Consider the following 16,626-nt stretch of genomic DNA (forward strand, 5'->3'; position numbering starts at 1 on the left):
CTGGAGTATTCTCTGAATCAAACCCCAAAAGCAAAACAACAAAAAAGAGTAAAGGGACAGATAATAAACTGCTTTTTAACCCCTAGGAACCTGTAGGCAAATGCCACAGTGTTTACTCTTCTAGACAAAGCAGAAGCTGTTACGTTTAAGATGTTATTGCTGCATGGAGGGAAGTGCTTGTAGTGTAACGCTCCCCAGCAGGGAATAAAAAAAGTGATCTTCCCTCCCAGCTACATGCTCCCTACATAACAACAGGAGGAATGCATAATTCAGCTTCAGAGTAAGACACTTCAACATCTCATCCATGTATGGTAGGTGGCAAGTTCCCGGTGTGGTCAGGTGAAGTCTAGTCAATACAGCCAGAGGCACCAGCCGCATGGTCAGGGATGGCTGGTTGGTTAAACTGTGCTTTCAAATTGACTGACAAAGGGAAAAAATAGCAAGGCTGACAAAGCCTATGGAAAGCGGAGCTTTGTTTTACAGAAGTACATAATTCCTCTAGGCACTCATTTCATTCTTACTAAAACTAATATGAATCATATTTTCTAGCGGCAGTCTATGGCTATCAGATGATAACACCAGCTCTCCTCTAACAAGACAAAGCTAGTTCCTGGGCAAGTCCCTAAAGAGGCTGAAGATAGAAACCAGCTTGTTATTTCACCTTTGAAACAAGTACTTATGTAGAGACTGGACTTGTTGAGAGTATATTTCTGGCAGCATCCAAGGCAGAAACACCTGGCATGCTTCAAACTTGAACACTGGTGGCACAGAGTGAAAACAGATCTTTATTAGAGCAGAAGCATCTTTGCTGCTGACGTCAGAGCCAGCTCTAAGATCATGTTTTTATTTCTCCTTCCAGAAGATTATAGTTTGATTCAGGAAAAATCCATTTTCTTTCTTGCAGCCAAAGGAAACCCAACCCTATACCAATCTAATGGTGAAGCATTTGAGCTGAACTCATTATGTTAGAGAAAAAATTATTTAATTGCACTGCTTTCTTGAGGGCTCAAAATGTGAGTGACATTCCTTCAGACTTTCATAACTTGCACAAATAAACAGTCAGGAATGTAGGGCTGCGGTGCTTGGTCACCTCTGCATACAGAATTTCTTTTACAACCACCTCTTGTTGTAACTTCACCAAATCTTTCTGGCAGAAGTTATCCTGCTTGGCTACTTTCAAAGGCAAGACTTAAAGCCAAATAAAAGTGAACTTATATCCACAGATATTTTCCATCTAAAATGATCTTTACAAGCTTCATTAAAAGAGCCACCTACAATCCTTACATGGAGATTCAAGAACCAACAGTGGTTCTAGTTGCTTTAGTCTTAACATTTCTTACTTACTTTTCCTTCTTCCTCCCCCTAACCCAGAGAGTGTTCTGCCATCTGACCTCAATCCTGTAAAAGTGGGACAGAGCTAATTCCAGATGAGTCTTGTAGAATCCAACTTGAACAACTCCGGCACTGAAATTACCAAAAACCTTTTCCTGAACAAGGCTTATTCTTCATGAAGTTTAGCCAGGTGAGAAGTTATTCCTATGAAAAGCCTACATTATCATGAATAATGCTCATAGCACTGACTTCACTGTTACTGCTGCACACAGAAAAACATCGTGAAAATGAGGATGAAAGTTGCAAAGGCAATAAAGTGCACAAACCCATACATTTATTCAAACAGAAATAAGTTGTTATCATATTAGATGACCCAACTTACTTTGCTGCAGCTGGTTTCTTCTGGTTTCATTTGGAGTTATCAAGACATAAGGGCCGACACTAAAAAGAAAGAAAACACTCAGTTTCCTGTCTTCACAAAACCAGGACTAGATGGGGGCTCCTTCATCAGCTTTCTGCTGTTGTACCAACTAACTTTGTATCAAACCTGGTATTTAATTTGATTCAGCTCTTCAGGAACTTTTTGTAAATATTCCAGGAATATTTGTTATTGTTGGAGTTGGTTGCAAATACCAAGGATAACATTTTAGCATAGCCTTCACTCTTCTTATTCAAGCCTCATGCCAGATTGCTGACCTCAAAACTCATGCATTTCAAATCAAATTACTTCCTTGAATCAGAATGTTCCATGCAGTAGACAACTACTTCCACAGCTTGCTCAGGCACAAAGAACAGTCTACTGGGAAGAGCACTGGTGCTCCAGTCCCACCCCATACATCAAGGGCACCTCACAGTCACCACCTTGTGGGTTTAGGCAGTCTGCCCCAAAATAGTCCAAGGAACATGCAAAATCACACTGTTTGTGATGGACCCAGGTGACTCGCTCTCTTCCCAAGCCTTAGCTTCTTTGTTAGCCTTGTGTTTGTCAGGCAGGAGGAATTCCTTGGGTGTATTTATCTTGCTGTCATGCCTAAGGTGCGACTCACTGAATCAGGACAAAGGCCCTGTTTGCTAGACTCAATTCAAAATGCAGTTGCTGTCTCAGGGAGCTATCAATCTAACGTGACAGCAAAGAGGCAGGACAGGGTTCAGAGTGTATTAGAGACTCCAGGTGATCAAAAGAGTGATGAAAACATGTCAGTTCCACTTGGAGAAAACAAAGGGTTTTGTCAGACAGTGTATTGTGCAGGTAGGAATTTATACTGCTCCCGCTCAGCAGAGGCTGAGCCACAGGGGTGCAGGTTTACCAGAGAAGCACTAAGAGCACTTGGCTCCATGTACCAGAGTAAGCTCAGTCTGTCTGCAGCATTCAGCAAGGTTTTACCTGAATGCATGGTGACAAGTATTTCATCTGACTTCATTATGAAGAAGGCCCAAGGAGAAGAGCAGACAACAAAGAATAATGAGGGGTGAAGGCCAAGCCTCTTAAAAGAAGAAAGGGCCACAGAGGCTGGCTAGAGGACAAAATAGAAAGTGGAGAGACCACTGTTGGCTGTGGAAAACTAATGAAAGAATGTGGCCTGAGACTGAAGCTGAAAAGTGAATAAAAATCATGCAAAGAGATCAAAGTGCAAAAAGCTGCCTGCTGCTGTATCACTGTAATTCAGGGTTTGGGAAGGAAAGTATTTATATCCAATTACCTCTTTCTCTTTGAAGACTTATTCCAGGAGGCTGTGGGTTAATTTATGAGATTAAACTAGTAAAGATAGAGCTGTGAACTTTAATGGTGCCATTTAGTATGATCCTTTCCCTTCCTGCCAGCATAGCCTGGCATCCACAAGACTGCTCTTCACCTCTCCACCAAATCCCAGGCCCTCAAAGGCAGGAGCTAAGACAGCAGCAACACCCCTCTGGCATTCATTTCACAAGTACAACAGTTACTTAAAATAAGTTTTGACAACCCTCTTGCTTATGGCATAACATTCCCCATCAGTGACGTTTCTTCAGAGTTTTCTTTATTTGACTGAATAGTAGCATTTGCCTTATCCCAAACTGCCTTGACAAGCTGCTGTGCAATTATCAGTGCCACAATTTTTTTAGTAGTTTTTCTTGGCTGTTTCAGATATTAAGATCATATTTCTCTCAAGTTGAAACATAAAAAATAAGGATCTTACAGCCCCCTCTCTTTGTTAGTGAAAAAAAAATGTCTGGGTTGCTGGGCTACCTATTTCCACCCCCCAAAAAAGCCATCAGTGCATCTCAGACATCACACTGCTTCACAGCACTAGAGGACAACAGAGTTTTCACATCATCAGATGCACTTTGATGACTTACAACAGTGTTTGAATGGTTGCTTTTTTAAAACATTAGGAATCGTTTTCAAAAGAAAATGTCTGTCTGCACATGCATGAGAAATCACGGTATCAGTTCTAGTCCTTGTGCCATGAATCATTTCCTTTATCTGCTTCTGGTTTTTAGCTGGAAGGCTAGGAGTCTGGGAGGCCAAGTGGGGGTCATTCTTCTGACATATGACCATGGTCATTATCTCTGAGCTCAGAAGAACAGCATATGCAATACAGCAAAGGCCAATCAGTTTATGAAAAGCTTAGAGGTGACGATACGCTTATCGCCAGGGAAAGCTCTGCTCTGTCTTCCAAAGAGAGGTTTAAAGTTATTGTGATTAAAAGAATGTTTAATTAAAGGCCAGTTTGGTTTCCATGTTATTGAAATAAAGGCAAAGGTAAAATAAAATTAGGATGTCAAGTCACCAGTGGGAGAGGGTAAGGAAGGATACCATCTTTCGGTTGTCTGTTACCTAGTGCTTATACTACATGTTTTGTTTTACTCCAAGTTAAGAGTACATAAAACAGAAGAAAAAGCATTATTAAGTTTATCTAATTTTATACTGTTCACCTTTGTCTCCAGAGAGATAGATATGTAAGGTATGGGTACTGGGATCAGGGGAAAGAAAGAGCATGCACATGGTAAACTTCTTGTGGAGTGGGTGAAAGTCTACAAGCCTACAGCAGAAGGGGAGACAGATGGGCTTTTGCTTTAGAGACTTCACCTGCCCTACCAGTTTTAATGCTAAAATTAAAAACCATACCTAGTGTCCCTTTTTTTCTTGAGATTATTTTGAAGGAAAGCAGGTTAATGGAAAGAAAACCACCACCAGCTTTCACCTGGGGTTTTTTTTAGCCAATTTGCAGGATATTGCATGTTATTTCTTTGTTCAGACAAAACCTCTGTTCCAGTAAAGCCCATAAAACCCACTACAGCCTGTCAATTTAATATTCCAGTCAGCTTCTGAGTTGTCACAGTAGCCGTAAGTCTGGAACATATTATCCTACTTACCTGGGTAGCAATTAAGGAAATGTGAAAATCTGAAGCTATCAGTGGTGTACAGACTTTTTATACTTTATATCAATATATGAAGTGCTTCAAAATTCACAACCAAATAAGATGATAAAGAATTTAACTTTACAGGTTCCCTAACAGTGATTCTTATTGTTATATGACTTGAGACTATCTTTGAAGTAGGATTGTTTTATAAATAAAAGTACAGAAGTCACTGGAGGAGGTGGGGAGAACATCTTATCCACTTTATAATTCTTCAAAACGGAGAAGCAAATTGTCTTCTGCCTTTATAGATCATATAAAGCTTGATAAGACTTTTTTTTGTTTACTTTGTCCACAGAACATGGGAATGTATTGACTAATTAGAGAGACTGAACAGATATTAATGAGAATAAGAAAGTTATAACCCAATAAGAGAATGTATCTGTATTGAAATAAAACCAAAATGCAACCTCATATGATTTTTCAGATAGATGTCAAATACCACAGTAGTGGGAAGATAAGTACCTAGATAACAATATATATATATAAAAATAGAAATATAGAGAGAAACGTTTCGGTCTGGAGAAACATGCAACAGAGTCACAGAAAATTGCCAAGGAGAGTTTATAGTCTGAGTGACCAGCAACACAGAGAACACCATGTTTGCCATCTTAAATTCTGCATCCTGTGTGTAAGTCTATTCATCTAACTAGCACTACTCAAGAGCACCTTTTCAATGTTTTAAGGGTATAGACCACAGAAACCTTTGTTCTACTTTCTTTCAGATTTGTATAAAATAGCTTATTTCTAACACTGAAAAAATATTCACTAATAATGTTTTCTGTATGTCTGTGTCCTTAAGCATTTCCTCAAGCCTACTCCAGTCACCTACCACTGGAGAGATTTCCAAATGACGTGTGAAGTAATTTAAAGAGTTACAAAAGTAATGGCTATTGTAAAATATTTCCAGTTCTACTGTGTTTTATGCTGCAGTGCACTAGTACATGAATGCCACAAAGCTAAAAGCTAAATATTTTGCTCTGCTGGGCAATGGGCTCTAAGTAGGAGACCGAATCTGAGTGTAGTTGGAGAGCAATGCAGATGATTAAAGCTTGGGAAGAAGATCTGGGCAGGTTCAATTTGGAGAAAGGACAGAAGTGAAGATATAGGTGAAATACTGCAATAAATACTGTTAAGACTGAATTTAGAAGAGAAAAGGGACCAAAGTGCCAAACACAATTGTTAATTCTCATTCAAAGATGCACCAAGCTAAACGTTGCAGTCAATTATCAGGAATTGCTTTAAAAGCATCCATGACACCACAAAGTATTGTGTTCACCAGTGCTCCCATGCCTGACGGAACATCCACATGCTGCTAAGCACCATGGAAGCTGTCAAGTCAGAGGGCTACAAGAAGCCAAATCCCAGGGAGTAGACAACTGTCCTGTAGGTATTCCTATTTTGCAAGGCCCACCAGGCCAGATGCTATCAATAACTGACAGCCACAGCTCAATATGCTCTATGCCATGGCACTGCCATAAGCAGAGCTCCAGGAGGGTATACAAACCTTGCATGCAGGCTTGAGTCTCTCCCTTTCCATCTTTATCAGAAGCAGCATCTTACCAGTTTGCAGCTCAGAGACAAAAGTGAATTACTGGGCCTAAACACTATACACTGTCTGATTCATCCTAGCTCCATGTGTACTCTTTACATGAGAGGCAGAAAATAAAGTGCATTAGCAGAAAATGTTTATCATCAGAAGTCTACATTCATGGATTTTGTCCTCTTTTTGCCACAGGCTAAGTGTGAACTTAATTACCACAGTTCACCTGATGCCTGGAAGCTTATTAAGCCAGGGTAACTCACTTCTCTATCTGGTCCCTCTGGTTAGCTAAAGCTTTCATTAAAACAGACAATGTTTTTGCCATAGTGAGTTAAATCCTGCAGAAGTGAACTTATGTGGGGGAAAAGCAGGAGGAAAACAGCAGCAGAGAGAGGCCCAGGAGAAGGTAAGAGTCTGAAACAAGCAGGAAAGCAACAGAACTGTGGTTCTGCTGTTGGCAATCAAATCTCAGTCCTGTTACCCACAAGATTGTAGAGAAATTTCAGAAGTTACAATTTGGTCCAAAGAGTAAATCTCAGAACTGAATTTCCAGGAATTAAGATGGGGCTCAGATTCAGCAGCTTGGTCAGGGTTTGGCATATGACAGCACAGTAGAAAGAACAGCAAGTGCTTCAGCCAGCATCTCATTTTGGACTATCTCAACCACCTTTCTAAAGCTCTAAGGAAATTGTCACAGTGATGGACTAAACCAGTGAGCCAAGGGGTATCTCTCAGCCCAAACCTGGCTCACAGAAAAGCTTTCTCTCTTCTCTGGAAATGCTAACATGCCATTAGTCAGCATACACTCTCGGGCACCAGTGTGAGTTCGCTGTGCCAGTGTGATAGGCTAATATCAGACCCAACAAAGTCTGATGAAATCAAATACAGCTGTGTTTATGTTGTCCCCAGGTCCCAAAGCAGCTCAGCTACCTCAGCACAGCACAGTGCCAAGGATGCAGCGGGTGTGCCAGAGCCAGCTGGAGCACATGGTAGTCACTAGCCGTGAGGAGCACAAAGTATCCATACACGGGCAGGCTGGGTAATGGGCTTGGCAACACCAGTGCTGAGCAGAGCTACCTCCTGCAGAGGTATCCATGTGTTGTGAGTCAGGCTTGCCAGCATGCTTGGAGAGCTGAGCAGGTCAGATGCAGTATCCTATTAAGATTAAGACATATACTAGTGGCGTATTCACCTCTGCTTTCCCCACTTTCTTTTCGACAATATATTTCATCTACCTCTGCCTTGCAGTATTTGTTGTCTGTTCATTTCCCCTGCCCAAACACAGTATCCTCCCATATGTTCCTTCTCCACCATCTCACCACAGCTCCTCATCAAGCTATGCACCAAGGGAACATGCCAGGTCTTGTGCACATCCAGCTCTTCTGAGAAAACCTTCTAACACAGGATTTAGGAGGGCTTGCTCCCCACCTCTATAAGGAACACAGCAGCCACCAGAATCCAGACTAACAGAAGTCTTACTGCAGTTATTCTTTTATGCAGACCTGCCACCAGACACTTGGCTGCAGACAAGGCTGGCTACTGACCACTGTGAAAGCAGGCATCTCTAGGCTGTAAAGATTAGTACATCAGCCTGAAAGATAGAGAGTTGGGAGATTTCTCCTGCGCAGCAGAACACAGCTGTAAACAGATTGTCCATAATTCAAATTACCCTTCTAGCACTCCCACTACTGACAGGGCAGGGGGTAAAAAAAGAATTTTGCTAAGCATCTGCCTGCCATTTCATAGACTAATTTTGTGCTTTTAAAAAGAAATTTCAGACTGTGAAACAAAATAAAATTTTCAGAAGAACTGTTAAATATACTCTGTCAGAAAAAGATTGAGAAGTCTGACAATACTATGGATATTTTTCTTTTTAATTTAGGATGAAGAATGGAAAAGGAAGAAAAGAAAAACCCTGATGGATTTGGCTTCAGCAGTCAAAGAATACAACTTTATGAGTCAAGCATTCTCTGCTCTCGTTTCATACAAAATGATGAGGGATTGTTACCAGCTGTGTGACAATGTATCTTCAGATTTTATTATCTGAATTTGATTTTTTTTAATGGATTTTACCAGAACCAATATTATTCTTGCCAGCTTTAAAGGTGCCAAGGGCAGAATGCTGAATGAGAGCAGCATTTCCTTTTTCAGGCGGTAGCTATAGTTCAGCCTCTAATTTCCCCAATTTCCTCCACTTTTTCTTCATACAGGCTTTTGTTTCTGAATAGACATGAACAGGGGCAATTTGTGAGTTCACTTTCTACAAGTTAATTTCATGGCACTTAGCAGACAAAGTGAAGTAACTTACATTCAAGCTTATTATTATATGCAGTTTCAAGCACTTGTCATCCTGGTGATTTTTTTTCTATGGCCTGAAATCATATACTATATATAACTATAAGGGGATGTGCAAAGTTTGATCTGAATTTTACATTTGAAAAAGTATTTTTCTTAACTTAATTAGGACCATTTTATTATAACTTCTCAGTCTTGACATATATAAGGGCTTTTCCAAAGCAAGAGAAAAATTACCCTCTAATATCAGTTGCTCACCTTGTGCTTTTTAATAGTCAAGTTTGAATGTTGACTAGTGGATAAGACCACAACATGCCACATCCCATATGTATTTCATGTGTCCAGTCTACATGAAATGTCACCAGATATCACTGACATGCTGCAAAGGTGTTTTCTCACTCCCAATTGCTCTGAAGCACAGCTTCAGACTGAGGGTTTGCATGGAAGCAGTTCACACATAGACTTCAAAAGAGACTCCAACTTCTGCTTTGCTGCCAGCAAAACCACATCCTGCTTGTTTTCAAAAAATAGGAAGCAGCAGACAAGCTGGAATAGAGGCACTCATTGGCACAGAGGTATCCAGCTTTGGCCCCTCATGCTCCCCCTGCTATGCATATTCCAAAAAATCTTCTAGGTTAATGCTAGTCTGTGCATCATTTCTTCTACTGATACCTTATGACTTCAGCTCTCCAACTGCTCTGTTCAACCCCTGGTTATCTCAGAGTCTGAAAACCTGGACTACTTTGAGGGTGTCTTAGCATTTTAATTTTAAAGATCATGTTTAAAAGGTGTGTTGGCTAAAAGGCTGAGTCAGCTTTATCACTGTTAAAATCACATTTTAATCTGAGATCTTGTTTGAAACATAACTTGAGAGAGCTGAAGAAAACAATGAATGAAATAGCAATTTTATTTTTTAAGACTAAATAGCAGCCATTGCGTCCTTCAGCATTTCAGACACTATCTACCATTTCAACCTGGGTTAGTTAAAGGAAATTAGAGTTTAAGCAGTTTCATCCCATCCAGATTGACTGCTAGCATCCCCCTCCTCAAGAGAAGGAAGTAAACACCAGTCTTGTTTGCTTTTTGAGTATGTTTCCCACTCATACTACAGAGTTTCTGTTTGAATCTGCCTTTCCCTCACCTCTCCTCACTGGCTACATAGTAACGCTAACTTTAATTTGTACGCTCCATGTTTAAGAATTAATTCTTTGTTGCAACTTTATGAAAACACAGAATCTCTCGTATCACGTAGCAGAAAAACTTTCAGCAGTCCCTGCATTGGATGCACAACAGCTTTCTGTAAGCATCATACAAAGATGAAAAAGAGAACAGGGTTTTAAATTATTCTTCCCCCAAAGCTTATTTAGCTTTAAGGAGGATTCCATCATAGGGGTTGGAACTAGATGCTCTTAAGGTCCTTTCCAACCCTAACCATTCTACAATTCTGTGATCATCTGGTCAAAATCTGGGTGAATATATTTGCTCTAGCCTTCAATTCTATGGGGATCTCAGGCTAACCAATTGGTTAAGCATTTATGTAACCTGTACAAGTGGGTTTGCATCCCAGAACAAATCTGTCCAAAGACAGTTATACCAATGGGAAAACTCTCACTATCCATCCCCTGGCCTCCGTGCCCCTCCAAAACACAACAACAAATTATACATAGCACAAATACACAAGCAAACTTAGGGCTGCCTGCACTCTACTGTGGATATTTGCCAGTGTTAGGGCAGGCAAGAAGGAGGGTCTTTCATGTTTGGAAGTGGCAGGAAATAAACAAAGATTGTAACTCAGGAATTTGCTCTCCTGAAAGTCAGCCATTAAAGCGCTGAGAGATTCAAAGCTACCCAGCTCTTAATAGTCCCTGTATCATTACTGCCCAGTAGGCAAGCATTTGTGGGTTATAATGGAAAGCTGCTGATCACCGCTTGCAGTCTGCAGCCTGCCACCTCTTTCACAGCATGGCTTCACATTCTTCATCCAAAAGAAAGGAAAGGAAACCGAAACAATCTTCAGTTTCCATCAGCTGCACTTTGAAAGTGGGGGGGAGGACAGAAAACTAAGCAAAGTCAGCACATATAATAGCATGCAGTGTTACATGCACTAATAGCTCAGCAAAAGCACATTTGGGGAAAAAGACTGTAAAGAATTAGATTGGGTCAGCTAAGCATATTTGTAGTAAGCACACATAAAATACACATACACACACATGCTACTTTCAGTTTCTATTCTGTATTATACGTGCAAGCTAGAGCTTATACAAGCCATCTAAGAACTGCCACTAGAAAATCAGAGATGGGCTGAGCATAGGTGCCAATAAAACCTAAAATGATATTGAGGGCTGAAGCTTTGGTTTTACTTTTGTCAGCATAAGCTGTTTGAAGCTGTTCTGTGTTCTGGATTGCATTCGGATCAGTGCTGGAATATAGCCTTTATCCTTTATCTGTTAAGCCAAAGGAAGTATTTTTAGACTTTGCAGGATGACATTTTAGGAGACAGAAAACACGGAGCTAGAATCACATTTGAAATTTCACTTTGAAAAAGAATGCCAAGAAACAGACACCACATACACCAATATCTAGATCTACAGAACTGGCCACTGCTATCACACGAGGTGTAAGCCATGCTATCCGGAAGCCTGCCAGAACAACTCAGGTCCCATGTAGGAAGCAGGTGGCTGCAGAAGGATGAAGACATTCTGCTTCTGTGCCCAGTCCTATTTACAGGATCTCTATAAAGTATTTCCACCTTTGAAGGTGCACACTTCGAGTGAAGTGAACAGGCACCAGATACATGAAACATCATCTTAGTCAGGCTCCTTATTACTTACTACTGCTCTTGCTGTTGTTGGTAGCCTGATGCTTGGCCACTTTGCTCCTTTTTAGATGTTGTTGGTTTCTGGGGGTTTTCAGCCTCCTCTCTTTTGTTGTTGCTATCCCAGAGGTAATCCTGAAAGGATCCTGGGGTACTGGAGGTAGCAGCCATCCTGTACCTGATGCCATCCCTCCAGCCTCGAATTCCAGACATTGCTTCAGGAGTACCTTGCCTTGTCAGAAAGGAGTATCACTGCTAAGGCTAGAGAAAGACTCAAAACTTCTGACTTCTCACAATTTAGTTTCAATTCCTTTTAAGACCCACCCCTGCCTGGACTCTCAGCTGTAACACATGCAAACACATGCACTAGATTCTGAGTCACTCCCTAGCTGAAGCTCAGTTTGGTCAACTTAACCAACTGGAGTCGTGGGGTGACAGCAAAGCTAATAGAACAGTCAACAGCAGTTTGTGCTGTCTTGGAATAGACTGCTTCATCCTAAGATGTGATTAGTAGTGGACTTGGCAGTCTAGATTAATGTTTGGACTTGATCTTAAAGGTCTTTCCCAACCTAAACGATTCTATGATAAGCATGGTGAGGTCTGGCTGAAAGCCATATTTCTGACAACTTTTTACCCCAGCATTTCAAATTTCCCTGTGACAGAGGGGAATAACTCTAGAGGGTTTGCTGGTTTCTGTTTTGCAGGAGTGTACAAAGAAAAATGAAAGTGAAACTCAAAATTAACCCTCAGATAAATCCTAAGGTAATGGTCCTGCACAACCCTGATTCTGCATTTCAATTCTGCTCAACCAGAAAACCTTTTACTTTTACTTTCCTAATTCTACCTGATGAATAGAGGACAAATACATGATCCTCTTAAGCAAAAACACAGATTCCTTCAGTGAATGCATCTAACCACTGTTACTGCTATCTATGGGGTCTGCAGGGCTGGGGAAAACCAGCAACCTGCTCAATATCACTAGTAAAATAAAGATGTTTGGCAGTTCCTAACCAAAGAAAAAAAGAACTAGTAATGCCACTCAAGCTTCGTGCAGCAGAGCTAGGGAAATCCAACTCTACACACGCAGATCCTGTCGCTTTTGGTGCTCAGCTGCTCAAGCTGCACAAACTCCACATTGCTAAAGGGATTGTTTTGTGGCCAGGTGTCCTGACAGTCTAGACTGTGTATGTCTTACAGCAAACACTACACATGCTGGGAAAGAAGCAAAATAAAATGCTACATGGAGAGCCACAGGCTGCTTGGTGTTCATGCTGCTCCTTGGGGTGCCATATGAGACCCCATCACCAGCAGCACACCTCCAGGAGGTGCCACATCCAGCAGGACGTATCTCCTAGGGCGGCCCAATGATAACAGCATCAGTAGTCTTTCCCACCCAACATCTCTCCTAACACACTCTGCAGCTGGGATGATTCTCATTTGTACACAAATCATTCTGCAGAGACTCTGCATGCAATGGCAGTGTGTTGCAAAGGACTGGTGCCTAGTCCTTCGCACCTCTTCCAGAACTGTCTCACTTTTGGGCCATGATTGGTCTAGCCTGGACTACGAACACACAGAAACACTGTGGGAGAGTCTAGTACGCTCACTTCCCGGAGACAGATAGCAGAAATCACCCAAAGGTCCTCTGCCTGTCTTCTACCAAGCCCTGATCTCTCTAATCCCAATGCAGCATCAGATTGCTTGCTCACACAGCCTCCGTTTTAGTTTGGAAAATACCCATGAGGCCAGAGCAAAAAATAAACATGGACTGTAACAACCTTCTTTGCCTCATATCATTTAAAGCTGTATGCTGTGGGCAAAGGAGTACATCTTGTCTGTAAGACATTGCTGGGTCATAGCTCCAAGGCAACTCTAGACATTGCCGACAGCCAACATAGGCAGGTTTCTTGTTTAAGGGTGTTTCAGGTTGGTCTGGGTAAGTGTCTCCTCTGCCAGATGTCTTCAGGAACTGCTAAAAGACAAAAGGCATTACAGTCTTGGACTAGATGTGTGGAGTTATTCTTTACCTCTCTGTGGTAAACACAGACATTTTGTCCTGCATAGTGACAGGGCTATTAACAGAAATCAAATGCATGGCACTTCACAATCTGAGCCATCTCCTAAGTTGAATGAGGTGTTCAGGTAGGTCAGAAGGCTCAAGGCTTGCTGTCCTCCTTCATGAGCTGCCGGCACAGATAAAGGCAGGCCGTGGGGATGATCTCTTCACACAGGTTCCCCCTCCTTTTCATATACATATACATATACATATACATATACATATACATATACATATACATATACATGTGCAAGGTGCTGGCAAATGAAAGTAAGCACAAAGGTTAGTCCCTTATGCAGGAGTGTGGGGTAAATACTTGAGTGTAGAGAGGCTAGAAGTATGAAATTATAGCAAAGTCATGTCTGAAGACTGCAAAGATTTGGGATAACAGCTGTGCCTACAGCTACACCCTATTTGGTAAAAAATCCATCTTTGACATCTGGTTTCTTTTTAAGTGATGCAGATTGATGTCTTAATAACCAAAATTTAATGACACAAATTGATTATAATTAACGTGGCCACTGCTGCTGAATCTTCAATCCCACATTGTTATGTAAAATTCAGATCTAACGTCTGTTTCTTGTTGAAATTTAGAAAGTTTTGGCTGCAAACAATAACTATAGAATCTAAAGAGTTTACATCTATGTTGATCAAAAAAGAGGGATGTAGAATGAACCCAAGCACTAGAAGCTCAATCACTTACATCACTTCAATGCTTTTATTTCTCAGCTTTGTTGTGGACAAGCCAAACTAATTCTCTCTGGGACAATGCCCAGTCCCAGCTCTAAGGATGGTTCATGCCAGACACGACTCCCAGAAAAATCAGTACGAATACGACTACACCAGATTTATCTTCCTCCCCACAAAAATATCTCTCCAACAATGTCCCAGCAATCTCTGCATCTCAAATTCATCCAATGTACCTCTGTGTGGTGCTCCACTATATGTCATTCAGCAGCCCAGTTTCACACTACTAAACCACAATGTTCAATGGGCTGCAACCCATCCCTCTTATTGCTTCAGACACAATGAGCTGAAATATCCCCTAAAATAATAATGAAGTTTTAGGATCAAAGCAGTCCCTCCTAAGCCTCTCAAGACACTTGGAGCTTACTTAAGTGCTGTGCAGTTAGGACATGCATATTGCCTCCACCAGGCTCCTCCTAGCCTCTTAGGCTCCTCCTAGCCTAGTGGAGTCTAACTTTAGGCAGCATGTATATGAACAAGCCCGTGCTAGCTGGTTTTAGGATGAAGGATCACTCTCCAGCCCTATTTTATTTAGTGTTGTAGGTGCTAAATAGATGCTAAAGCATCTGTGCTTCCTAAGTATCAGAATGCCAATGTATTCAGACTCCTGAAACATGCAAGCCCCCCCCCCCCCCCCCCCCCCAATCTCAACCCTTCCCAAACCCTCTGTAAGAATTATACTGGTACTTACTTTTTTTCTACATCCACCAAATATTTGCTGCCTATTCTATCTGACGGTTTATGTTTATGGTATTCTTATATCCCTAACTGGGTCTGATGCTGTGGTACATTGGCCCTTGCTAACAGGCAAGCACCCACACAGCTGGCGGCTTGCTCCTTCCATCCCTTCCTGCCAGTGGGACAGGAGAGAAAACAGGAAAAGGAGTGAGAAAATTAATCTGACAAAATAAAGCTTCTTTGTCTGTAAAGCTCTGTTGCCTCCAGCTATTAACAATTTTTTTTTCATATATATATATATTATGTGAGACCAAAAGATAGAAAACAGTCTTTCTTTTGTTTTGAGAAAATCCCTCAGTGGACATATGAAATCTTAAGAATCACCACATTCCCTCCCTCACATGTGTTTTTCATGAGATTACAATATTAAAACAAAATAACTTATGTAGAGGAATATTCTGTATTGGATCTTTATTTCCAACGCAACAGCACCATGAACTATACAAAAAATGAGAGATGTTAGAAATCCTTTCTCACTAGAAAGGATACTGAGAATCCCAGCCAGCTGCCTTAACCTTTCTTTGGAAATGTGAGATAGGATAAAACTCTCATCTAGGGAAGAAATAGTACTAAAAAAAAAATTAAAAAATAATAAAAAAGAAGTATTTAAAACAGTGCAATGCCCCCTACCTTTCCTTCCCTGAAAACACCTATTCATTATTTCCCTGTTGGTTTACAAATTTTAAGGTTTTGCATTTTTAGGGTTTTTTTTCCACAACAACAGACATGTTTTGTTAAAAGCTAAGATGTTCATTTAATCCAAAGAGACCAGAAGATCACAGCCTGAAGAAAAGTGTAAAACTGCAGGAGACTTTTGAGAAAGAGAGCCAGGACAGGCTAGCTTTCCAACAGCCACTCTCTTTTTCCCAGGAACCAGCAAATGGTATCAGAAGGCTTTGACTGCTAGAAAATTGCTTTTTTCTTTGCTGTCACTTAAAATACGTAGTCTTGCAGCTGAGTATGATGCTCAAGGTAGTTTTTTCCCTGGATATTTTGGCTAAGTATGCAAGACACCCAGCTAAATACACTACAGAGCATACATGTGCAATTTATCATTGGGAACATCTCTCTGTATTTTAGGGCAATGACAAGGGATAGCAAATATACCTAGAAGCATACCTGTAACTAGCACTGCATATAGTTTTTTTATACCATGATGGCAAATTAAAAATTCAGTTTTTAAAGATGCCTTTCATTTTACCAAAGTTTTACTGGCTTAAAACCATAGCTTGCTGCACAATTAGTTGTGAACAGAAAACCTTAACTGGACAAGTAATGTTCAGCTTGACTTTGAAAATACATACTTACGGTAAGCAAATTATCCAAGCTCACTGTAGACAAAACCCACAAAACATGAATATGAATGAAAACTATAGTATCATTTTTGGTTTTGTGCACTTCACAGAAAATGTTGTGTTAGGAGCAAGTCCTCTTTTGTGAGGACAGTGTACTCTGCAGTGCCTGCAGCACTAATTGTTCCAACTCAGGATGCTAGAGAAGAGAAATTTCTCTGCTCCCTGGAGAGGTAGTCCCTGAAGGAAGGTGAAGTGTCAGCATTCAGCCAAGATTTATTCTTGTTTAGATTTAGGACTGGAATTTGTCAGGCTCAGCAGAAAGAATTCCATTAGCTCTGACAAGTGCATGTGTGTATCTGTGTTGGGTAATCTATTTAGGAGATGTAAAATGCTGCACACACTTCCC

General features: G+C 40.9%; 1 protein-coding gene across 5 annotated transcripts in view; it reads right to left on the reverse strand.

The window, feature by feature from the left end:
* The window catches only part of EPSTI1 (epithelial stromal interaction 1), a 61,862-nt gene extending 50,141 nt beyond the window's left edge, over positions 1-11,721 (reverse strand). For 3 of the 5 annotated variants that reach the window (XM_061457296.1, XM_061457294.1, XM_061457295.1), the window contains exons 1-2: positions 11,401-11,721; positions 1,715-1,773 (exon numbers count right to left, since the gene is read on the reverse strand). In XM_061457296.1, the coding sequence (XP_061313280.1) occupies positions 1,715-1,773; positions 11,401-11,597 (256 nt within the window). In that variant the 5' untranslated portion in view covers positions 11,598-11,721. The remainder of the gene's footprint in view (positions 1-1,714; positions 1,774-11,400) is intronic. The other 2 variants (XM_061457293.1, XM_061457297.1) reach the window with 2 other exon arrangements.
* Positions 11,722-16,626: the final 4,905 nt, after the last annotated feature.

This window comes from Pezoporus flaviventris, unplaced genomic scaffold (assembly GCF_033815535.1).
Source record: "Pezoporus flaviventris isolate CSIRO_AGI_PZ_B2104156 unplaced genomic scaffold, CSIRO_AGI_Pfla_v1 ptg000025l, whole genome shotgun sequence".
Classification (NCBI taxonomy): domain Eukaryota; kingdom Metazoa; phylum Chordata; class Aves; order Psittaciformes; family Psittacidae; genus Pezoporus; species Pezoporus flaviventris.